General features: G+C 36.1%; 1 protein-coding gene across 1 annotated transcript in view; it reads left to right on the forward strand.

Moving 5' to 3' along the window:
- The window catches only part of NPFFR2 (neuropeptide FF receptor 2), a 46,875-nt gene extending 35,618 nt beyond the window's left edge, over nt 1-11,257 (forward strand). Inside the window, exons 3-4 of the mRNA XM_066385438.1 lie at nt 2,929-3,028; nt 10,472-11,257. Of these exons, the coding sequence (XP_066241535.1) occupies nt 2,929-3,028; nt 10,472-11,225 (854 nt within the window). The 3' untranslated portion in view covers nt 11,226-11,257. The remainder of the gene's footprint in view (nt 1-2,928; nt 3,029-10,471) is intronic.
- Nucleotides 11,258-17,099: the final 5,842 nt, after the last annotated feature.

The raw sequence follows: 17,099 nt of genomic DNA on the forward strand, positions 1-17,099 counted from the left end.
AGTCAGACAGACTCCTGCATGCACCTGACCGGGATCCACCCGGCACACCCATCAGGGGGCGATACTCTACCCATCGGGGCGTCGCTCTGTCACGACCAGAGCCACTCTAGCGCCTGAGGCAGAGGCCAAGGAGCCATCCCCAGCGCCCGGGCCATCTTTTGCTCCAATAGAGCCTCGGCTGCGGGAGGGGAAGAGAGAGACAGAGAGGAAGGGGAGGGGGAGGGATGGAGAAGCAGATGGGCGCTTCTCCTGTGTGCCCTGACCAGGAATCGAACCCGGGACTTCCGCACACCAGGCCGACACTCTATTACTGAGCCAACCGGCCAGGGCCCAGGATACTTTTAATAGATACATTTTTTAAATTTGAGAAATATCTAGCATTCACCTTTTGAGGAACTACTAGAATATTTGCTAGTGGAAGAATAATGTTACTTTCCTATAATAGCTGAAGGGTGTTTAGAATATAAAATGGCTAGAATAGTTTTACTAATTTCTTTTATAAACATTTTGGTAAGTGAGATTCACTTAAGGAGGAATTCAAATAGAGTACTTATGTTCATGCCAAGTGCTCTTTATTTTTGCAGTATATCTTAGTCAGCTCAGGCTGCTATAACAAAATATCATAAATGGTGGGGGTAGGGCTTAAATAGCAGACATTTATTTTCTCTCTACTCTGGAGGTTTGAAGGTCAAGAACAGGGTGCCTGTGCCCATTTTTAAATTGGATGTTTTGTTTTATTGGTGTTGAGTTTTGTAAATTCTTTATAGATTTTGGACATTAATCCCATATCAGAGTATTGGCAAATATGTACTCCCATTCAGCGGGTTGTCTTTTCATTTTGTAGATAGTTTCCTTGTTGTGAAAAAACTTTTTAGTCTGATGATCTGTCATTTGTTTAACTTTTCTCTCCTTTCCCTTGCTCGAGGAGATATATCAGAAAAACATATTACTATGAGATGTGCCGAGATTTTACTGCCTATGTTTTCTTCTAGGATTTTTATGGTTTGGAGTGTAATATTTAACTCTTTAATCCATTTCGAGTTTGTTCTTGTGTATGGTATAAGAAGGTAATCTTGTTTCATTTGTTTGCAGATATCTGTCCAATTTTCCCAACACCACTTATTGAGTAGACTGTCTTTACCTTAAATAGACACTTCTAAATGGAACATACAGGTGACCAGTAGACATATGAAAAGATGCTCAATGCCACTAATCATCAAAGAAATGCAAATTAAAACTGCAATGAGATATCACCTCACATCTGTTAGAATGGCTTTCATTGATAAATCATTAAACGACAGTGCTGGCAAGGGTATGGAGAAAGGGAACTCTTGTGCACTGTTGGTGGAACGCAGATTGGTACAGCCACTATAGAAAGTAGTATGGCGTTACCCCAAAGAATTGAAAATGGTACTGCCTTTTGATGCAGGAATTCCACTTCTAAGAGTATCTCCCAAGAAACCTGAGACACTATTTTGAATGAATATATGCACCCTATGTTCATTGCAGTGCTATTTACAATAACCAAGATCTGGAAACAGCCCGTGTACCCATCAGTAGATGAGTGGATATAAAAGCAGTGGTACAACTACACAATGGGTTACTATATGGCCCTAAAAAATGAAATCTTAGCTTTTGAAACAACATGGATGAAACTGGAGAGCATTATGCTGAGTGAAATATGCCAGTCAGAGAATGACAAGTACCATATGATTTCACTCAGATGTGGAATCTAATGAACAAAATAAACTAATAAGCAAAAAGGAGACAGACTCATACATAGAAAGCAGTCTAACAGCTGTCTTGGGGGGGTGCTGGGTGAGGGGGAAGCAGGGATTGAGCAAAAAGAGTACAAAAGGAAAAAGAAAAAATCCTCATGCACCTGGAAAACAGTGTGGTGATTGTCAGGGTGGGGTGTGGAGAAGGGTATGGGGGGATAAATGGTGATGGATGAAGAATAGATTTGGGTTAGTGAACACACAATGTGATGTACAGAGATGTGTTGTTGAATTGGACACCTGAAACTTGCATAATTATGTTAACCAGTGTCACCCCAATAAATTCAATTAAAAAATCAGGAGGATGCCAGCATGGTCAGGTTCTGGGTGAGAGTACTTTTCCTAGTCTGAATAGAGCTGTCCTCTTGCTATGTGTTCACATGGCCTTTCTTCAGTGCATATAAATGGAGAGACACCTTTCTCTCTCGTCCTCTTCTCAGACATCCCATCACATGGGCAACACCATCACATTCTTATCTAAACTAATCATTTCAGGAAGGCTGAGTCTCTAAATACTGTCACACTAGGGTTTAAGTCTTCAATATATAAATTGGGAGGGAAGAAAAACCACTGATTGCAGAACAGAGTACCTCTGAGGTCATTTGTCTCATTATATTATATATAAATACATATTGACTTTACCTGTAAGATCTTATAATTTGGGGATTCATGCCCAAGTTAGAATACTAATTTCTTTCTGTTTTATTCATTTAAAGGGCATTATTGTACAAGAGATAATTGTCTGGATTATGGAATGATACTGCTAGGGTTCCAATCGTTAGTATAATATAATACTAACTAGCTTTATGGCAAGTCATGTGACACTTGTGTGTTGGTACATAGTCTATATCATGAGGAAAATAATGAAGCCTTCAAAAACCTACTGTGGGGATTAGATATATTAATAGAAAGCACTATTACAGTGCCTAGAATGTTGTGACCACTATGTAAGTTGTGACATAATTAGTAGTATACTGAAAAACAGAGCTCTGAAGATGCTAATGAAAATAATGACAAGCGTTGATTGTTTTCATGGATATCATTTAGAAAAGTTATATCAGTCTTGATTTAATGCCTTTCTGCTTATATTTTCAGTGAAATTTTTAGAAAATTATTTTCTCAAAGACTAACTGTTCCTTTTCCCTTTCAGGATGGCCATTTGGAAGCTCAATGTGCAAAATCAGTGGATTGGTTCAGGGAATATCAGTTGCTGCTTCAGTCTTTACTTTGGTTGCAATAGCAGTGGATAGGTAAGTCAGCGCCAAACTCTGCATCCTCCAGAATGGGCATGGTTGCAGCTAATCCACCTGTTGAGAGAACACAGTATAATCTACTAAAGTTAGTAATATTCTACTAAATTGGGTTATATATATATATATATATATATATATGAGAGAAATATGAGATATATATACACATATTGAGAGAAAGAATATATATAAATATATATGTATATAGGGAGAAAGATAAATAGTTAATGTAATATAATTGTTTACATCAAAAAACTTGATAGGTTTTATTTATAATATTTATCTATTGTTTTCATAATTTTTACACTATTTTAATCTATTTCTAAGAACTTATTATATAGATTTAGTTTCTTTGGCTTATAGGTTAGGAGAACAGAATTTAAACATAAGCTAACCACTCTATGCCAAAAATATTTTTTACATTGTTTCCAAATTTACTGTATTCTTTTTCTATTATACTGCATTATTTTTACATACTACTTATTTGTTTATAATTATATCTATACTCATTTTATGCTAGTAAGTAATAGTAGTACTATTACTAAATTATTTTGATAAGAATGTCTATAATAATTTTATACCTTAATTACATATTATACACATCATCTTTAGAGCAAATAAAAACTTGTAATATCCTTTTTATATTTTTCCTTGAATCTTGAGCCTATCGGATTCATTTCCATATTATGCTCGGTATTAAATGCCCCTAAATTCTTTTTACACTGTTTCTAGCATACTTTCTGAACAGAGATTTAGAAATAAACATCACTCTTTATTATAAAAAGTAAATGAGGTTAGAATAATAAATTAATTGTACTATATTTGATGAATAACTATACAGTGGTTAAAATTAATTAGCTAGGTCAACATATATCAAAATACATAAATCTCAAAAGCATACAATCTAAACAAAGAAGTTATGTAATCATACATATAACATGGTGCCATTATATAAAATTCAAAATGTTATAGATGCAGGCTAATATGGTGAAAACATAACAAATTTGACAAAAGGGATTTGACCTCAGGATTTTTGCAGAAAGAAGAAAGTGACTGGAATTAAATAGGGTTATCAAAAATAAATAAATGCATAAATAAAGAATTTCAGCTGTATTTGTAATGTTTTAGATTTTTTAAGAGCGGACAAAAATATAGTCACCTGCTGTGACTGACGGTTTAATTTACACCGTCATGGTTTATCTTCCCATCCATGCATCACTTTGCTATCGTTTCAGTCATCTATTGCTATATAACAAGTCACCTTTCAAAACACACCACTTAGTGGCTTAAAATGGCAGCAGTATTTATTATGCTCATGAGTTTGGGATGTGAGCGGATTCAGCAAGTATAGGCTATCTCTGCTTTACCTGGCACAAGGTAGGGAGCTCCAAGGCCCGGGCTGAAGGCTCTTTCCACTGATCTTGGTGCCTAGTCTGGGGAGACTTAAAAAACTGAGAAAGAACTGAGGCTCCTCTGGCACTCTGTCTCTATTGGTTTCTCCACGTGGGCTCTCCAGCATGGCTTCTTCAAGGTAGCTGAGCTTCTTATGTCAGTACAACGCTCTGAACATCTGCGTCCTAAGAGAGAGAGCCGGTAAAGGTCATGCTGTATCATTTCTGCATTCCAGTCATTAAAAATGAGTTGTTAAGGTCAGCCCAAATTTCAGTAGAAGGTAAGAGAAATTGGAGAGGATGTCAAAGAATTTCGATGTTTTGAGGCCACCACATTTGTATTTCTATAGAAACTACTTGCATTTGAATGCTTTTCTCATGGCTGCCTCTTGGACAAAGAAGCCAAACTACAAAAACAAAACAAAACAGAAACCCACAAAAAATACTTCCAAACCTATTTCTGCAGACTAAGCTGTCTCCTGAGTTTCATATTTATGTTCAAAATACCTACAGGATAATTTCACCTCCACATGTAACATCAAACTCCTCAAACAAAATATGCCTAGAACTCTCTCCACAACCAGTCCCCTCAAAAAAACTGAAAAAAAAAAATAGCTCCTTTTCTTATGTTCCCCAATCAGTGAATGTCAGGATCATTCACCCAATTCAAGTGAAAATCTTGAAGTTTATCCTTGGACCTCCTTTTCTCTTCAATTTCTATTTAGTCACTCAGTCCTGGGTGCTAGCTGGTCCTGAAGCAGATAACCAGCTTTTGTTGCTTGAGATAGAATATGGAGATTATTTTCCTAACTAGCTGTGATATGTGAACTTAACTGCATCATGGAGTGCCCAGATATTTGATCAAACATTACATAGGGTATTTGTGAGAGTATTTTTTAAGACAATTAAAAGATTTTTTTTTCAATTACACTTGACACAATATCATATTAGTTTCAGGTGTACTACATAGTGATCAGATATTTATATAACTTACAAAGTGATCATCCCGGTAAGTTTAGTATCCACCTGACAGTTATTACTTAGTTATTACAGTATTATTGACTGTATTCCCTGTGCTGTACTTTACATCCTCATGATCATTTTTATAACTGGCAATCTGTACATCTTAATCCCTTCTGCCTTTCACCAGCCCCTCCCAACCACCTCCCGTCTGGCAACCATCAATTTGTTCTATGAGTTTATTTCTGTTTAGTTTGTTCATTTTGTTTTTGTTTTTGTTTTTGTTTTAGGGAGGATTCAACATATAAAAGAAATTATATAGTATTTGTCTTTCTCTGTCTGACTTATTTCACTTGGCATATCTTCTAGGTCCATCCATGTTGTTCCAATGGAAAGATTTCATTTTTTATGGCTGAGTAATAATCCATCGTGTGCATGCACTACTTTATTCATTCATCTATCAATGGGCACTTAGGTTACAGTCATATCTTGAATATTGTAAATAATGCTGCAATAAACTTAGGGGCACATTTGTCTTTTCAAATTAGTGTTTTGAGTTTCTTTGAATTGATAAGTAGAAGTAGAATTGCTGGGTCATATGGTAGTTGTATTTGTAATTTTTTGAGGAACCTCCATACTGTTTTCCATAGTGGTGACACCAATTTGCAGTCTCACCAACAGTGCTCAAAGGTTCCCTTTTTTCTACATCCTTGCCAACACTTGTTTGTTGAATTATTGATGATAGCCCTTCCTACAGGTATGAGGTGACATTTCATTGTGGTTTTAATTTGCATTTCCCTGATGATTAGTGATATACTGAACATCATTTCATATGTCTATTGGCTATCTCTATCTCCTCTTTGGAGAAGAAATGCCTGTTAAGGTCTGCTGCCCATTCTTTAATTGAATTGTTTGTTCAGTTGGTATTAAGTTGTATGAGTTTCTTATGTATTTTGAATAGTAGATTCTCACTGGATATATCATTAGCAAATATCTTCTCCCATTCTATAAGTTGTCCTTTTTTTTTTTTTTTTGGTTGATGGTTTCCTTTGTTGTGCAAAAACTTTTTACTGTGATATATTTCCATGTGCTTATTTTTTCTTTTTTCTCTTTGCCTAAGGATATATGTCAGAAAAAAAATATTGCTTTAAGAAATGTTCAAGATTTTACTGCCTCTGTTTTCTTAGGAGTTCTATGGTTTGAGGTCTTGCATTTAAGTCTTTACTCCATTTTAAATTTATTCTTGTATATGGTGGAAGAAAGTGATCCAGTTTCTTTCCTTTGCATGTGTCTATCCTGTTTTCCAAATACCAGTTATGAAATAGACTGTTTTTACCATATTGTATATTATTTCATTTTTGTCATAAATTAACCATATAGCATGGGTTTATTTCTGGATACTCTATTCTGTCCCATTGAGTTGTATATCTTTTTTTAATGCCTTGCCGGCTTGTATATAGTATAGTTTGATACTGGTTAGCATGATACCTCCAACTTTGTTCATCTTTCTCAAGATTGCTGTTGCTATTTGGGAGTCTGTCTTGTCTTCATATAGACTTCAGAATTATTAGTTTTAATTTTCTGAAAAATGCCATTGATATTTTTATAGGGTCTGCATTTAATCTGAATATTGCTTTAGATAGTATGGACATTTTAATGATGTTAATTATTCCTAACTGTAATCACAATATATCCTTCATTTATCTTATCTTCTTCAATTTTTTTATTTACTATTTTATAGTTTTCCAAGTACCAGCTTTTGTTTTTGTTTTATTTTTTACCTCCTTAGTTAAATTTATTTCTAGTTTTATTCTTTTTGATGCAATTGAAATTGGGATTTCTTAATTTCTCTTTCTGATAAATTGTTATTGATGTATACAAATGCAAATCATTTTTGAATGTTTATTTTGTGTCCTGCTACTTTACTGAATTTATTTATAAGTTTTCCTGTAATACTCTTTTGGTAGTGATGAATTCCTTTAGTTTTTTTTTTATTTGGTCTGGGAAGCTTTTTATCTTCCTTTGACTCTAAATGTTAGCCTTGCTGGGTAGTGTATTCTTGATTTTAAGTCTTTGCTTTTCATCACTGAATATTTTATGTCAGTCCCTTCTGGTCTGCAATGTTTTTGTTGAGACATCAGCAGACAGTCTTGTGGGAACTCCTTTGTAGGTAACTAACTGCTTTTCTCTTGCTCTTTTTAAGATTCTCTCTTTGTCTTTAACCTTTGGCATTTTAATTATGATGTGTCTTTGGTGTAGTATCTTTGGATTCATCTTGTTTGAAACTCTTTGCACTTTTTGGACTCCTATGACTATTTCATTTGCCAGGGTAGGGAAGTTTTAAATCATTATTTCTTCAAATAAATTTTCAATTTCTTGCTCTCTTCCTACACCCCTATTACATGACCATTGTTAAATTTATATTGTTCCAGAGGTTCCTTAATCTAGTCTTATTTATTTGATTCTTTTTCTCTTTGCTATTCTTAGATTTTTCTCCTACCTTGTCTTTCAAATTACTGATCTATCTTCTGCTTCATCTAATCTATTGTTGATTCCCTACAATATATACTTCATTTTAGCTGTTGTTGTATTCTTAATTTCTGACTGGTTCTCTTTTATGTTCCCTATCTCTTTGTTAATGTTCTTACTGAGGTTATTTCCTAAGTCTATTGAACATTCTTATAACTAATGTTTTGAACTGTGAAGATGTTTTTTATAAGATTGAATCAAAAGAGTAGAATAGAACAGAGTAAAGATTGCTCTCCCTATTAAATAAGTGGCCCTTATTTACTCAATTAAAGGAGTGAATAGAACAAAAAGTCTGACTCTCCATCAAGTAAAGGAAAACTCCTCTTGTCTAGTTTTTGAACTGTGACATCAATTTTTTTCTGCCTTCAGACTTCAAAGAAACATTAGTTTTTCTGGAGTCTTGAGCCTGCTGTCTTTTACAGTGGCACTTATATCAGTGGTTCTTAGGCCTTTGGACTTGAACTGGAACTACATCACTGGCTCTTCTAGATCTCCATATTGCCAACTCCAGATCTTGGGATTTTCTAAGCTTCACAGTTGCACAAGTCAATTCCTTATAATAAACATCTTTCAATATATTTATACATTGTGTTAGATCTGTTTCCTTGGAGAACCCTCACTAATGCAATGCCAAAGCCAAACTCTAGCATGATTTTAGAAAAATTACACAATATTTCCACTGGCTGTTTCCTGGCAGGGGAAATTTTTTATCTTGTTCATCTTTGCTTCTCTGAATACATATATGTATTTGTAGAAGAATAAATCAGTCAAGTATTTGAGGTTCTCCTAATTGGTTTACAAAAAGAGCAAAGTATCTAGTATTGTGCCTATGAACTTATTCATAATTTAATGGTGTATAAATGGGAGGATTCACTGGTCAGAAGACTAAAAGAAAACTTGGAGTTTAAGACAAAATACCTGATACATGCAATGAAGTAATTCTAAAGATCAACAGAGCAGTGAACGCTAAAGCTAACTAGTCATTATATGAAGATATGTCAGTTGCTGCTGGACAATGTAGAAGCTCTAAGTTTTTTTTACTTGCAGATCTGAAAAGTAATCATTTTTATAACATTTTAGTTTTATAAATTCAGCACAAAAATCAATGAAGATTAAATAGGTAATAGCATTTTAAATATAATATTATATAATTATATAATGGTATGACTTTCTTATAATTACATAATGAATATCAGTAATAGTAACATCAAGAAGAATCACAGTAATGACCCTGGTCAGTTGGCTCAGTGGTAGAGCATCAGCCCTGCATGTGGATGTTCCAAGTTTGATTCCTGGTCAAGACACACAGGAGAAGTGCCCATCTGCCTCTCCATCCCACCCCTCTCACCTCTTTCTCCCTCTTCCCTTCCTGCAGCCATGGCTCAATTGGAGTGAGTTGGCCCATGCACTGAGGATGGCTCTATAGCCTCCGCCCGAGGTGCTAAAAAGAGCTCAGTTGCTGAGCAACGGAGTAACAGCCCAGATGGGCAAAACATCGCCCCTAGTGGGCTTGCTAAGTGGATCCTGGTCAGGGCACATCTGGAGTCTGTTTCTCTACCTCCCCTTCTCTGAATAAAAAATGAAAAGAAAAAAGAAGAATCACAGTAACAAAATAGCCATAAAATGAATCAAACTTAATCAACATGTGATATTGAATTTCCATGCTCCCCAGGGAACATAGACACTGGGAAGGCACATAATCAGAACTCATAATGGAAATTCTTAGACTCTTATAGCTGTGAAACAAACTAATAAATATATGGTGGCTTAAAACAATACTTTAATATTCAACTTTCACGATTCTGTGGATTGGTTGAGTGCCTCTTGTAATTCTCCTTCCTGCTCAGTATATTGTAGCTGAATCAGTGATGCTGTAGCATTACCCTGGCAGCTAACCTGGGGCTCTAACATCCTTAATGGCCAGCCTCTTGTGCCCCTAGGTCTTTCTTCACATAGCTTCTCATCTAATTCAAGCTGTTTTACAACTTGGTTAGCTAGTTTTAAAGAAGAAACATTCCTAAAGTACAAACCCCAATATGCAAATGCATAAAAAGTATCTGTTTATGCCATGCTTGATAATATTCTATTGGCCAAGGCAGGTTACATGGCCAAGCACACAAATAACATGGAGAAGTCCACAGAAGGGTATGAAGAAGAGTTTAAGAATATGGGCTCTAAAACTAAACTTCCTGTGTCAGAAGTATGCATAATTATGTGCAATATTTTTACTTTTTCTAAGTCTGTATTTCCATCTTTTAAATAGTGAATCTTAAAGGGATAATCCATGCAAAACAATTGAAAAGAAAGAAACAAAGTATTACATATTCATATTCAGTATGTCATAGTTAACACTATTACTTTTATTCATAGTGTATGATATATTCCAGTTGAAATGGAATTTATCTCATATCACTTACACAGAAAATGGCAATACATGCCTTTTTACTGCCAATAGTAACTTTCTACATTTTTTAAAAGAATGTGGGGATTATTTAAATTTAATTTAAGACTCAATAAGAAGTTACAAGGCACTGCCTCAAGTGTTATTTGCCTTCAATTGCAGGTTTCGGTGTATTGTCTACCCATTTAAACCAAAGCTCACTATCAAGACAGCATTTATCATTATTGTGATCATCTGGGTCCTGGCCGTTGCCATCATGTTTCCATCTGCAATAATGTTACATGTACAAGAAGAAAAATATTACCGAGTGAGGCTCAACTCTCAGAATAAAACCATGCCAGTTTACTGGTGTCGGGAAGATTGGCCAAATAAGGAAATGAGAAAGATCTATACCACTGTGCTGTTTGCTAATATCTACCTGGCTCCCCTGTCCCTCATTGTCATCATGTATGGAAGGATTGGAATGTCACTCTCCAAGATGACTGTGCCTCACACAGGCAAGCGGAACCAGGAGCAGTGGCATATGTCCAAGAAGAAACAGAAGGTCATTAAGATGCTCCTGATTGTAGCCCTACTATTTATTCTCTCCTGGCTGCCCCTGTGGACTCTGATGATGCTCTCAGACTATGCTGAGCTATCTCCAAATGAATTGCAGGTCATTAATATCTACATCTACCCTTTTGCTCACTGGCTAGCCTTTTGCAATAGCAGCATCAACCCCATCATTTATGGTTTCTTCAATGAGAATTTTCGCCGTGGGTTTGAAGATGCTTTTCACCTTCAGTTCTGCCAAAAAAGAGCAGAGCCCAAGGAAGCCTATGCCCTCAGAGCTGAAAATAGTGTTGTCATAAATACATCTCATCAGTTGGTCCATGAACCTACAACTCAGAACCCACATAAGGAAAATTTGCTTTAGAAAAAGTGATGAAAACCCCCAACTGGAAGTGACTGAAGAATTAGGAGGAGCTACTGATAGCAATGACATTACAAAAAGAGCTAGGCTGATGATTTCCACTCTACTGTGTTATATATTGAAATACTGTTGCTTTCTTTGGCTTTGTACTTCAATTATTTCTAAGAATGTTCCATAGAAAATATGTATGGAAAATCTTCTCTGGAAAAAAAAAGGAACAAAATGGTCTTATGTTCATAACCATGTGAACTTATGGTTCATAAAATCTTATGGTATATAAAATCTGTAAAGTGACTAATATATACGTTTGCCTGGACAAACCAGGGATATATTTCAAAGCTTGACCTTTTCAACTTAACTATTTGTGTATGAAACAAGCACATGTATTATGTCTGTTGACGCACATGCATGCACACATACACAATCCCCATATGGTGATAAACAGGTAGTTCTTTGCATGAGAGTACATTCTGTCAGTTTGCTCCTTGGTTTTGTATATGAAATTTTAGACTAAAATTTATCTCTTTGTGCTTTTGCAATGTACGTATCTTTCTTATAAATAAGAACGATAATAGTAAATAAAAGGACATTGTATTTCTTTGTATTTAAAGGTGGATTTTTTCTCTTAAAGAGTACAGTTAAAGTTCATAGAATCATAACATTTTTTCATAAGAGATATTGTGAGGTTTTTTCTGTAAATAAAGTATATGCCCCAGCTGAGCTAGCTCATGCTTCTTATAGAAGTGATTCAGGACCAAATTGGACCCCCTAGTTAATAAAATCTCTGGAATAAAAAAGCAATTTTTTTTTGTATTTTTCTGATGTTAGAAGCAGGGAGACAGACTCCTGCATGAGCCCGACTGAAATTCACTTGGCTTGCCCACCAGAGGGCGATGCTATGCCCATCTGGGCATTGCTCCGTTGCGGCCAGAGCCATTCTAGCGCCTGAGACAGAAGCCATCGAGCCATCCTCAGTGCCTAGGCCAACTTTGCTCCAGTGGAGCCTTGGCTGCAGGAGGGGAATAGAGAGGAAGGAAAGGGGGAAGGGTGGGGAAGCAGATGGGTGCTTTTCCTGTGTGCTCTGGCCAGGGTGGGGAAGCAGATGGGTGCTTTTCCTGTGTGCTCTGGCCAGGAATCAAACCCAGGACTTCCACATGCCGGGCCAACACTCTACCGCTGAGCCAGCCAGCCAGGGCCTAAAAAAGCAAAATTTTAAATAATGGAGCAGTTGGTAGAAGACTGGCAGCTCCCTTGTATTGCTTAGTTGGAGATGCTCAATGATCGTCCTAAGACTCCCATAAAATCTGTATAGAACAATACCAATTATTCCAAATTTCCGACCAAAGACAACACTTAAATCCAGCATTCCTACTGGTTTAGTCAATTAGTGCTACTGTCATTAAGAGAATTGCAATCACCTCGATTCTACTATGTTACAATTTTGTTGATCATTGTAAAGTCCAGCTTTTAAGGTGACATAAACCCATAGAAAATTGGGGATTATAAAATAACAAATAGTCTGTCAAATAAAAATAAATCTCTGGTCTTGGAACTATTGTTTTTCTCCACTCATTCATGTAGTTCAAGCTAAAAGCATTTCAACAATATAGGCCTTTGAGAAAATAATTGTTGAATTTTTTATTAAATTGAGCTGTGTGACACTTAAATATACAAATGTTATTTTCTGCAATCAGGGAGGGCAACTGTTTGAGTTTTGTTGTATAATCTTCCAAATTCAGGTTCATGTGTCTAGTGTGCAGTTGAAGCCATATACTGAAATACCAGTGCTGGGAGACAGAGGAAGGGTTGTTTCATTTAGCCAAAGCAAGAAGACTCAGCTGCGACATCTCTGAAATCCATCTTCTCCAAAAAGCAAAAGTCAGGAGTTTTTAATGTAACTAGGGAGTACAGGAGGGGGGTTTTCAAGAAACCAAGGGAGCCTGACCAGGTGGTGGCGCAGTGGATAGAGCATTGGACTGGGATGCGGAAGACCCAGGTTCGAGACCCCGAGGTTGCCAGCTTGAGTACAGGCTCATCTGGTTTGAGCAAAAGCTCACCAGCTTGGATCCAAAGTCGCTGGTTCGAGCAAGGGGTTACTCAGTTTGCTGAAGGCCCGCGGTCAAGGCACATATGAGAAGGCAATCAGTGAACAACTAAGATGTCACAACGAAAAACTGATGATTGATGCTTCTCATCTCTCTCCCTTCCTGTCTGTCTGTCCCTATCTATCCCTCTCTCTGACTCTCTCTCTTTCTCTGTAAAAATAATAATAATAAAGAAAGAAATAGCCAAGGGAGAAGTGTGTGTTTCTTCCATCTCAGATAATAACCCTATGCAAACAGAATTTTGGGTGTGAGCGACGGTCACAACTTTCTTAAAGGCACTCCTTCTGCACAAGAAACTCATAAATTCTCCCTGAAGTTATCCCCTCCTGCTTGACAGAGAAGCAGTACATCAGCAATGTACAATTATATTGTGAGAACAAGGAGTACTTGGTAGAACTCAGTTAATGTGTAAGTGAAGAATGACAGGAGTTCAACTATAGTATTAAGTGTAGAACTTGATCTTATATTTCTCTCCACTAACTTACTGAAAAACTACTTACAGTTGGTGTACTAGATATTGAAGAGTATTTGGTAGAGACTATTGCTTTCTGCTGGGCATTTACACATTCTACCAGTTACTGAAAATCATCACAACCAAGACCCATACCCTTACTTGTCATCTACTTTTATCAACCCTAATTCTTCATTAGCTATTTCCTAATGGTTGCAAAACCCCCGTCACTAAATCCCATCTTGGCTTTCAGTCTTGTCTTTCTATAGTTCTTAGAGTCATTGTCTTGAAAAAAAGGATTAATTTCTTCTTCTTTGTAAAAACACTTTAAGAGCTCTCTGCTTGATAAAACAAGGACAGACGCTCAAAGCTCACCTTGGCTGGCTCTTGTCTCCTCGGTGTATCTACAATTCACATTGTTTTCTAAACTCATCAAACTGAAATGGTCAGCCTAGATTATTGTAATTTTTTCTTATGTGCTTTCTTCCCCTATCTACCTGTCTACCCTTTGTCCAAGATCTATTAAAAAGCTATCTCTCTGAAAGTCTGTTTGTATTCTTACAGCAGAGGTGTGCATTTCCTCTTCTAAGCATTGTGCACCTCTTGTATGAAAACCTCAGTTGTATTGTAATTGTTCTGTCTTATCCTTGCAAATAGGAAATAAATTCCATAAGGCATGAATTAAACTTCACTTGACTTTAGATGCCCAACTATGTAGACTACAATAGCAACAATACAATTCAATCTTTTATTGAGAGTTATGTGCCAGAAATTTTATATAAATTTATATTTTATTACTATTTTATAGGTATTAGAAATAGAACTCAGAGACAGAAAATAATTTGTCTAAAACTGTACAGCCAAATTCTGAGTCACCTTTCAATGGGAGACATGTCTGCATGTATTGTAGTTTCAAAGCCTGTGCTCTTTCATCAGATTGTACTTCTAGATAGAGAATCTCGGCATGCTCTACATCAAACACTTCTTTATCTTCTAAATTTCTTTTATAAACACCCACAAGCAGCAGAGTTACCAGGAGAAGAAAAGAAATTATGTGTTTTCTCATCAAAATTTCAGGGGAGAGAAGAAAATGATGAATAATACATAACTAATTTCAGACTATTTAGACATTTTACTTAGAAATACACTTGTTAGGCCAGTTATAGTCAACCTGGTTTCTACTGCCCACTAGTTGGCATTTCAGCTTTCATGGTGGGTGGTAGCGGAGCAACCAAAGTATAAATAAAAAGATAGATTTAACTATAGTAAGTTGTCTCATAAAGATTTATTCTGCCAAACTTAGCGGGAATCCGACATAAAGTACTTGGTAAGTAATTATTATTATATACTTTAACTTGCTGTAACTCTGCTTTATTAATTTTATAAAGTAAAGTTACTTTCCTACTTTATAAATCACCATTACTGTGGAACCGGTGGGTGGTTAGAAAATTTTACTACTAATAGAAATACAAAAGTGGGCAGTAGGTATAAAAAGGTTGATTATCCCTGTGTTAGGCCATTCTTTCTATATAACCATTTTACTTCTGTCAAAGACTATAAAGAGGGTGCAGAAATGAAGGAAAATCATAAAGAAATATAAGTGACTTTATTGTAGACGTTTAGATATATTTGAACTCCAGTTAAACCCATTTTCAGTTTTAAAGTTTGGGATAGCTGGCAATTGATACTATTTTATAAACAAAATTTTATTTCTCTAGCATGAGACATGGTCTTTAAAGTAATGCAGTTGACTTCATAAGCTTCCCAGGTGCACTGGTTTTATTGCTTTATGATGACACCAATACTCATAGCTTTTTCTGCACTGCAGTCCAGTGCTGTCTTATTAATTTAAAAACCCTCACATCAGCCCACACTGTATTGTGCAACACTGAGTAACAAGTAAGGGATCTTTTCTCCTCAACACTTTAAAACCTACCAGTGAAACATTCTGGATATCAGAGTTTACCTTTTCTATGAAGGCTGCCACATTTGGTGAAGCTACAAAACAATGCCATCAAAGCTTCCTCATATTTTTCCACTCTTTCATCTTTGATATATTTACTTTATTGTCTCATGGTAAAAATATGGCTGGCACAAAAGAAAGAGTAAGGAGATCTAGCAGCCAGATCTGATTGAGACAGTGAGCTGATGTTCAGGCTAGTTAGTGCTTAATAAGTATCTTCCACCTTAGAAACCATTACTATCAAAGCAAAATGATTCATTTTAGCACCATTATCTACAAAAAAAGATAACTACTCTTGAAGATAATAGATGCAGAACATTGTATGACAGATTTTGAATAATATTTGTGTTTGAAGTCCAGAATACTACATAAACTCTCAAAAGATTACTTAGTTTTCAGCTTAACCTACTGTGTGGCTTGCTTTAGATACCTCAAGATGGCTTCTATAAGAAGGTAGTAAAGATAGCATCATGACTTTCTTCTACTTCATTGATTTCTTTTTATATTTTTAGTGACTTTTCTTTTTCAAGCAAGACTTTTCTTTCAAATAATACTTATTATAGCTTGACCAGGTGGTGGCGCAGTGTATAGAGCATTGGACTGGGATGTGGAGGACCCAGGTTCAAAACCCCATGGTCGTTGGCTTCAGTGCAGGCTCATCTGACTTGAGCATGGGCTCACCAGCTTGAGTGTGGGACCATAGACATGACCCCATGGTCACTGGCTTGAGCTCAAAGGTCATTGGCTTGAGCCCAAGGCCACTGGCTTGAGTAAGGGGTTACTTGGTCTGCTGTAGTCCCTGGTCAAGGCACATATGAGAAAGCAATCAATGAACAAGCAATCAGCGAACAACTAAGATGCCTCAACTAAAAATTGATGCTTCTCATCTCTCTCCCTGCCTGTTTGTCACTATCTGTCCCTTTCTCTGACTCTTTTGGTCTCTGTCAAAAAAAAAAAAAAGGTTATTACACAAATAATTTTCCATTGATTTTTTATGGTAACTATAAACTGCTCGTGAGATATAGTCTCTTTATTCTGAAGATTTGGAACAGAGTTTTCAACTGTACATCTTCAGAGACAGTGGGAAAATGATAAAAATGGTGCTGCAGAGAAAGATAATACAGAATGAATACAACAATGTCAAAGTACATAATAATATAATTGTAAAATATTCAAAATACCAAATGACATTACACATTTCAGTTGTTTTTATTCCAAAATTAATATTTTAATAATTATTATACCAACTGTTATAAAAAATGGAGTCAGAATGAAGTTAAAAGACCAGAATTCAAATTCCTCATATATGAACACCTCTGGGAAGGCTACCTGTCTGAGCCTCAGCTGTCTCGTGTGTA

This window comes from Saccopteryx leptura, chromosome 5, assembly GCF_036850995.1.
Source record: "Saccopteryx leptura isolate mSacLep1 chromosome 5, mSacLep1_pri_phased_curated, whole genome shotgun sequence".
Taxonomy (NCBI): domain Eukaryota; kingdom Metazoa; phylum Chordata; class Mammalia; order Chiroptera; family Emballonuridae; genus Saccopteryx; species Saccopteryx leptura.